At 50.5% G+C, this 8,566-nt stretch overlaps 3 protein-coding genes across 3 annotated transcripts; 2 read left to right on the top strand and 1 right to left on the bottom strand.

Annotated features, from left to right (window-relative positions):
• Window positions 1-587: 587 nt before the first annotated feature.
• LTR84_004836 (uncharacterized protein) lies at window positions 588-2,979 on the top strand (the record flags this gene model as incomplete). Its single annotated transcript, XM_064848409.1, has 2 exons — window positions 588-615; window positions 695-2,979. 2 exons carry the CDS (start codon window positions 588-590, stop codon window positions 2,977-2,979), a joined length of 2,313 nt encoding a protein of 770 aa, XP_064711033.1.
• Window positions 2,980-3,776: 797 nt separating this feature from the next.
• On the top strand, window positions 3,777-5,780 carry LTR84_004835 (uncharacterized protein; the record flags this gene model as incomplete). Its single annotated transcript, XM_064848408.1, has 5 exons — window positions 3,777-4,294; window positions 4,350-4,579; window positions 4,646-4,780; window positions 4,837-4,933; window positions 5,012-5,780. 5 exons carry the CDS (start codon window positions 3,777-3,779, stop codon window positions 5,778-5,780), a joined length of 1,749 nt encoding a protein of 582 aa, XP_064711032.1.
• A 262-nt stretch (window positions 5,781-6,042) lies between these two features.
• LTR84_004834 (uncharacterized protein) lies at window positions 6,043-7,623 on the bottom strand (the record flags this gene model as incomplete). Its single annotated transcript, XM_064848407.1, has 4 exons — window positions 6,043-6,610; window positions 6,676-6,811; window positions 6,899-7,550; window positions 7,609-7,623. The coding sequence occupies 4 exons, from the start codon at window positions 7,621-7,623 to the stop codon at window positions 6,043-6,045; spliced, it is 1,371 nt and encodes a 456-aa protein (XP_064711031.1).
• Between the last annotated feature and the right edge of the window lie 943 nt (window positions 7,624-8,566).

The raw sequence follows: 8,566 nt of genomic DNA, 5'->3' as shown, positions 1-8,566 counted from the left end.
AGGTGCACAAACGGGCGAACTACACTACTGCGACTCGGTAACGGAGTCGTACCAAAGGGAACAATTCAGCCCATCCTCGTCCGCCACTGGTCGAGTCTGCCCCAGCAATAATGGCTGAAGGCGTTCTCTTGGAGTTACTGCTTGCCCGCGGGCCCCTCCTGATCTACAGGCTACCATGCACCCATGGCTTGTTCCTGAAAGGGCATCGTTGAACAGCGTTGAGTGACCTGAGGTGTCAAGGTCGCAGAATGGTCAAGTACTCCATACCTGACTACCTGGTCTTGTCTCCATTGCATGTGTCTTTGTGAACTTCTTCCTCGGTTCCTTTTCCCATGTGCTTGCCCTTGCTTTGCTGTTGTTGGAAATCCGACGTTGACTTCAAAGCATGAGCGTGATCTCGAACTGAGTTGAAATACCATAGGGCCACATGCGACGCAACGAAACAACGATGAACACTCTGTGAATTGACGCTGATCCTGACTACTGACCACGCGACACACTCGATACATATACCCCCTCTTCATCGATTGTGGAAATCTGAGATTCACACCTCATCAGACTGAGCCAGAGTAGACTTGAGCTCAAAGATGGACATCGCTTCACTGGTGCGCGCAGGTAAGGCTATCCTCGGCAAGCCCGTCACTCTACTTCGCTTCCTTCAGTGGGAGACTGGAGCCTTACTGACATTCACAAGTGAATGCCGCCTTCGAAGACGCCTCGAACCTGGTGCAAAGGATTCGCAAAGATCGCGCCGCCAAAGCCGAGCCTCTCCCCGACGAACCCACCCAAGACCTCCTCGACTCACTCAATCTGGGCCCCGTCCTTGTGCGCGGCCACTACGACCACGACGTGAAGCGGTTCGGCGAACAATATGCATGTGGCGACGGACAGGCGCGAGAGCAGCTGAAAGATGTCCTGATCAATCTACAGATGACACTGATCATCACGCTGCGTAGTATCATGATGGACGATATGGAATTGGACTTTGGTGTCTTGCAGGCTGCATCGGACGACTGTCGTGTCAATGCGGGTGTTTGTCTAGGCCAACTGTCGCAGCGCCTGTCAAGTGCCATTCAGGCACAAGCGTATTATCCTTCTTCAGCCACCGGATCGGTAGTAGGTGGTGGCGTGGCACTGATGCCTCCTATGTCTCCTTCGTTGGGATATTCGAGTAGTCGGAGTACGCATTCATCTCCTGCGCCATATCGGACGCCTCGTACGCCCGAGCCGGGTTTGGACGCATTCAATAATATGAGCATTTTCTCGACGGGCATACGTGCTAACTATATCGAGAGGAAGACATCGACGAGTTCCGGCGGTTCACAGGATCCATACCAGCGGCCGAGTTATGGTCTGCCACTGTCACGGCCAACAACAGATTACGTCGGTAATGTGGCGGGTGCACCAGTTGGGGGTGGGGCTGCAGGACTCAAAGCGGATGAGACGGATCGAATGAGCATACGACGCAGATCATCTCAGGCACTAGCTGGTGATGATAACATATTGCTCATGTTCCCGCAACCTGGCGGTCAGCCGATCTTGAGTGCCCAGCAGCCCAATGGAAAGCAGGAATCAGGGCAAGATTTATCAGGAGTTAACAATAGTCTGACAAGTTCGCCTGATATCTCGAGAACTTCAAGTGCCCACAAGAGACATATTTCGAGAGACCGGTTCGGACCAGATGATTTTCAAGATGAGCAACAGCCACTCATCAGAGGTGATGGGAGACAGTATTCCCACAGCACGATTTATGATATGTACCAGCCACAACCACCAACACCAGAACGACATGCTTCGACCTCATTTTCACAAAGAACACAAGCGAACGCACCACACAGCACACTCGAGCACGTCCGATATCTGCAGGAAAATGCCCGACCTCCTCGTCCACAACCTCGAACCGACTCCTTATATCGACTGCCCATGAAGACCTTCCAGCCTCCAGATCAACTACGGAAACCAGTCCGTTCAAATACTGCGAACACAGAATTATCAGCATCCCCTGTGGACATCAGGCACTGGCAGTCCCGTCCACCTATTGCCGCTCCAGTCTCAGTTCAAACTACACCTATTCATGAATACCAAGTATCTCCACCAATACCACAAGCTGATTCACCAGATGTACCCAAACCAAATCAATCGAATGTCGCAAAACATCTTTCCCCAACAAATTCAATCCTGAATCCCATCAACTCTCGAACAGAATCAATACATACTGTCAACTCATCAGTCTCCAACCCCCCTGTCTCAGTAACCTCGGGTCCCCTAACACTACCCACTGATAAGAACCTGCTAGGCTTCTGCAAAGGCGCCTTCCGCCTACAGATCGGACTAGAGTCAAAGGCATTCAAAGTCGCCAACCGGCCTGTCGGCTACGCATCCATGATCCAATACTGGCGATGCGAGAAATGCTCCTTCGAGGGCCCAGTCTACAACTCGGCCGTTCTATCCGACGGAAAGAAGAAAGCAAACTGGAAGCCCGTGAAGCTATTCGACCCCAAAGTCCGCACCAGCGAGAGCGGAGCCATCCGCTACAAATGGGCATTCCTCGCAAAATGCCACGTTGTCATGAAGGGCATGGTGCCTTACGAGACGGCACTAGGCCAAAGTGGCGCTTTTGGTACGTTCGGCTGTATCTTCTGCGCCGCGGAAGGTAAGCAGAGAGGCTGGCATGAAAAGGTGCTCGCGAGCGGTGACGGAGCGAGTCTGGCCGGCAGCGGTGCAAGTGTCAGGAGCGGCAGTACGGCCAACACGGCGATCCGCAAGGCTGATACCGCCAAGAAAGGTGCGAATGGCGCCGAGCCCAATTCAACGCCTATCTTTGGGAACATCGGCTCGTTTCTCGCACATCTGGAAACCGTGCATCGGTCGGAGGATGGCTGGCCCAATGCGGAGATGCAGGGTCGCATGAAGTTGGTGGTGGGTAGGACGGCACCCGTTGAAGAGGAGGGCTGGGATATTAATTTCGTGCCGTTGTGATGCTAACTACCTTAGCCATACAATGGATCGGTTTTGTCTGGGTTGCTGTATTGAGCGTATCGCTTTTTTTATGAGACATGGTATGGGTAGATGGACTGCTCTGGGAGTTTCCCTAGTTAGATATTAGGAGTTGGGAGCGCGCTATGTCCACCCAGCTATAGGTAGTAGGGTGGTGGAATACCCTAGTACTCTGATACCTTTCGGTGCAATGGGGATTTAGTTACGCTAGTAGATATCCATCTAGCAATATTATATACTTTGTCAGACCCGTTCCCTGGACCGTCGAGGAATGCCCACGTGATCAAGTGCCTAGTGACGATGGTAGAGTAACTGAAGGGTGCGAATTTATGATCTCAGACACTTCTCCCAGGCCAAGCCCGAGGTCCCCCAACCTGTCTCAGGATTACCTTGTCCCCACCACCAACGGGGCGAGTTGCCGGTGCAAGTACTTTCTCAAACCTTGGCGCTCTCCAATCGCTATCTTGATGTCTCCAATCTATATCCGTTTGTCTTTATGCTTCAGTCGATTCTCTAAGACGGCCCAACACGACTAGATTGTTACTGACGTCGAGCGCTCGATTACACACTGCCTGACTATGAATTCCGTTCGGATTGAGGATACTCCAACAGTTCAAAGCATCAATCAATTACTTGCAAAACGCCGGCGGAAGTCTTATCCAAAAGCGTGTTACCCATGCCGTTGCCGAAAGATTCGTTGTGATCTGACGAACCCATGTGGAAATTGCGTCAAATATGAGCAGCCTAAGCTATGTGTTTATCTGGACCAAAATGGCCAGATGCGCCGACAACAAACTGCTACTAATCCTAAGCCATCGAATACATCGACCAAGGATCGAGTTGCCGCCCTTACTGACCTCGAGCACAGAATGCAAACGATTGCCGAGGAGGTCGTCAAGCGTTTGGGATCTCTTGGTAGCGGCATTGTGCAAGAATTTGAAAAGCAGCAGCAGACAGGCCCAGGCAGTATCATTGGTATACGCCCAACGATGGAACCCCTGCAGACACATCCACCACCACATGCTCTTGCTACTGATGGTGTTGGCGCACCTGTCCACATTGGTGCCGAGTCATTGGCTTCCATACTCATTGACACTTTAAAATCTACCAACCCTATAGCGTCTTCTCCACCATCAAGGGCCGAGATAGAGTTGTCCGGGCACTCCGCATACGAGACCATGCAATTACTGTGTATGGTGGACAAAGGCTCTACACACCCCTTTACGAGTCTTTGGAAGCCTGGAGCTACAGTGGAAGACATCTGCCTCGCCCTGCCCGACAATGAAACTTTTGAACAGTACGTCACCACGATCACACTACAGCATGATTGCGCTGACGAGACCTTTAACTAGGTGCTTGGACACCTTTCTCGCATCAGTCAACCTTATCTCCCCTTCCATTCCATTGCATGAATTTGTGGTGGACGCCAGAGTCTTTTGGAGTGAGCGCTCCAATGGTCAAAGGGGAGAGAGCGAGCTTCGGTCTACTTCGTGGCTCGCACTTCTCTTTTGTGTTCTTGCGAGCGGATGCTCGTATAGCAGTCTTCAAGGCAAGGATAACGACTTGAGTTCCAGAGTCTTTGGTATGGTACCAGTTTGATAGCACTGACTACTGTATGTTATACTAACCTCAAGACTCATGCTGGTAGTTTGTTGCGCCTTCGAGCTCCTCCGGCTCGATAACTACCTTCTACAGCCAACCATCGATAATGTGCGAGTATTGGCAGCACTGGCCGCAAATTTACGTGTGCAGGATAATCCTGCTGCGTCTTGGTCACTACTAGGTACTGGAGCAGCCACGTGTCGACCTATATGACATCAAAGCTAATTCTAGCCCAAGGAATGGCTATTCGAGCAGCGCAATCGATAGGTCTACACTGTGTACCGCCGCCAAATGAGAATACTGATGCGATTGATCGACAGTCTTGGGATTTATGGTATGAGATAAATATTGCGGATCATCTCGATTTTATGTTCTCCTAGAACTGATGAACATACTGATACCTTATTTTCAGGCAAGGCCTTGTATGGCAAGACACTACGCTGTCGATGTGTTATGACCGGCCACCAGTTGCTTTTATCGATGGCTCTGTGAAGCGATTACCTCGCCACAGCCCGGAAGGGTATCCTTATTTACAGAGCTGCTATGGACTCGTGATGATAATGAACGATATATACCACGAATGGACACATGCTCGACGCGCCGGATTGCGCACTCTCCCAGTAATACGCTTCCAGGTCGCCGCCGAACAGATTCTGCTATGGGAAGCCTCCGCCGAGGAGTACCTACAGAAACGTATCTGCTGCAAAGACGACAGTCAGCGGCTCCTCCACGACGTGTTCCAGATCTTTGTCAACTTCTTCATTTTTCAGCTCCATCGACACCATTTGGCTGTTCCGTTGTTCGCGAATCAGCTACAGTCTACGAATAATTCGCCAGCATCGATATGGGGAAATCAGGAAAGCAATGAAGTCCAGAATTTGATGTGTATGGACCGTTGTGAGTACATTCTTCACCGTTTCATGTCTATACGGCGGTCGAATCCTCAAGCTAGTCGGTTGTGGATCCTTATGCATATCTCTCTTGGATGTACTATGTACCTTGCCAGCCATCTCGAGAAGCATACTGCTGGGCAACGAGAAGCTGAATCTCCGGATCAGAGCAAGATTACAGCTCGCCACCAGCTGTTACGTGACGTGGCAGAGGATTTGCAACAAGACCCCCCCAGCGCGATGCACCCGCATCATGTGGATTTTCTGAATGCACTCAAGAACATCACTTAGATGTGATATTCGGGGAATCATGGAAATTCTTGGTTACTCTGTGTAGCGGTCTGGGACCAAGTTACTTACAAATATATCCGTTCAACTGCAGAGCCATAAAATTCCTAAACCCTGCACTATTTCTGATATTCCGGACACTAGGGAGGATACTTCAACCTATGTCGAATAGTGGGAAGGGTATTTATTACAGGTGAGAGACCTCTACTTGCTTCAAGTTTTGCTACTCTAACTCTACCCAAATTCCCTTGCGAGATCTTTGAATCTATTTATGCCCATTCAAACCATTTTGCTGGTGCTTCAGGACATCTGCAACCGGGTCGTATGAAAGCAGCCACTCCCCTGCCCCAAACTTCCTCCAAACCAGAGGGTCCTCTCCTGGTATCAGTGGCCGTGAAGCTGAAGACGACAGAGATCTCCAATCGATATCATCTCCTGCACGGCGTTTCTTCTCGATCTCCGCAAATGCCTTCATCTTCTCATCACGGGCGACCTGCTCAGGACCATCGTCGAGATGATTCAGATCCTGTTGAAGGTTTCCCTTGGCTACAATTGCATTCGTTCTCTTCATTCGGCATGACTCGTATACAGCCAGCGCCTTGTGCTTATCCTTCAAGAATGCATCCCTGTCGAGACCTTTCAGACACTCACCCAAGACAGCACCGTCCTCGAACGACATGCCCGCCCCGCTGGCCAAGTACGGGAGCGTGGCGTGTACGGCGTCACCGAGCAACACCATGGATCCGCTCGGATGAATCCAAGATTCAATGGGGTCCCAAATGGACAATCGCCAGCGGAGAACTGATTTGCACTTGGACAGGAGAGACACAATCCTGTGCGCGTTCGATCATTAGCCTGAGAGGCACGACAGCCAAGAATTTCTCGCGAAGAGACCTACCTGGGGTCCCACTCCTTGAATAAGTCTTGCATTTCGCTGACTTGCCCCGCTAATGTGGACGGACCATCCTCTGGCATGTCATCCGGGACAAGCAAGACCATGTTCAACAGTTTGCGTTGACGAATTGCATAAGTTACTATGATTTATCAGTTCGCGCTTATCAATATGGGGGTTGTGTATAACAGAGTGATTGCGATTTATTGGGGGAGCAGGATTTTCATACCAACATGGGCACCCGGCCCATACCAATAAGTCACGACTTTGTCTTCCAAAATTGATTTCAGATCAGAGTCGTTCACGATCTCATTAGCATCGAGGAGAAGTCGGTAGGCCATGTCGCCCGTCTTGCGCGGGGCATCAACTTTTCCCGAAACAATTTGGCGGCATCTTGAATGGAGTCCATCGGCACCCACAACAAGGTCTGCTTTCCATGAAGGATTTTTCGCACACTTGGTGTTCACAAAAACAAAGTCGTGCTCCTCATCGAAATTCACATCTGTAACCTCGGCGCCCACGTGCATTTGTGCTCCAAGCTGGACGGCACGTTCGTAAAGTGCCTTGTGGAGGTCGGCACGATGCAAGTCATAGAACGGGCTGGAGTATTCCTCGGCGTCATGTTTCATGTCCATGGAAGAGATGAGATTTCCTCTCCAGTCTAAGATGTTGCACGTGTCTGTTTCGCAAATCCTTGAGGGGTCGACCAGGTCTAAAACCCCCCAATATCGGAGAATCTTGCTCGAGTTGGGAAGGGTTTGGATTCCAGCGCCCACCTCTCCTATCTGAGGCGCAGCTTCGAGAATGTTCACATTGTGCCCGGCCAGTCGAAGGGCAATAGCGGCTCCCAAGCCACCCAGTCCAGCACCAACAATGATGATCTTTGTGGAGTTTAGTCAGTACTCGTGGTGCTGGAGTGGTGATATTAAGAATACTCACATCAAGCCCAGGCATATCTGCTCAATTCTTCGACGTCCTGTCGTTTCTTGTCTGCCTTCAATGCTCTCGCTAAAAGTTTTCCAGAACATCGAAAGCATTCTAATAGAGCCAACACGATGTTAATGATGCGCGCATTCCAATGAGCACCTCGACTAGAGCTCTAGAGTTCAGGTGAAGTCCAATAGCCGACGGCGACTGTATTTCTTTACCGGCCACGCATCTCGGGCTTTGATCGTTAAGCAGGGCGCCGTCTAACTGCGATCAACCACTTCCAAACTGCACCTTGATCGCCCGTTGAACATGTTCCAAGATGTCAAATCCCGTTTGACTCTACCTGTAGCTCTCTCGCCAAGGGTGGGGGAGCATTGACCAGGCACTGAACTGCACACCCGTTGTCGCTCAACAGACTTGCTTCCTAGGTAGGTACCCATCTATCCATCTAGCTCTTAGCCCGTGTAAATAAGGTTGGGCTATTCCCGACTCCGCTCCGACGCTCGATTCCGATTCGCCGAGATGAAACCCCACCGCAATTCTGGCTTCGGCCAACACTTTGTTCACAGGGTACATAGCGTTTACCATCATCGATCTTCTTACTGGACATCGCGAGTTCTCCATTCCTGCCTTCGACATTATGTCGCTTATCGCTCCGTCATGGCTTTCCCCATTGTTGAGATTAGGGAACTTTGGCACGAAGTAGTTCTTTAGCTCCCCGCAATTCCAGGACACGGGATGGGCTTCTAAGCGCGGTGACAAGGGTTCAGAAGACCAAGATAAGCCAATTCTAGATCTATTTATCTTGCCGAAATGGATCCCCACCCTCAACGATATCATTCATCGACTCGCAGTCAGAACCAATTTGGTAGCTAAGCGAGGTTATATAATTATAGAAGCCCACAAGCTACGTCCAACTGTTGAAGATCTAATCAACTTTGATATACAGGTCTTTTAATCGCTCAAA

Source organism: Exophiala bonariae (genome assembly GCF_035927105.1).
Source record: "Exophiala bonariae strain CCFEE 5792 chromosome Unknown scaffold_2, whole genome shotgun sequence".
NCBI classification, from domain to species: Eukaryota; Fungi; Ascomycota; class Eurotiomycetes; order Chaetothyriales; family Herpotrichiellaceae; genus Exophiala; species Exophiala bonariae.
Note: the sequence above shows the minus strand (reverse complement) of the source record. Positions and strands in the feature narration are given on the sequence as shown.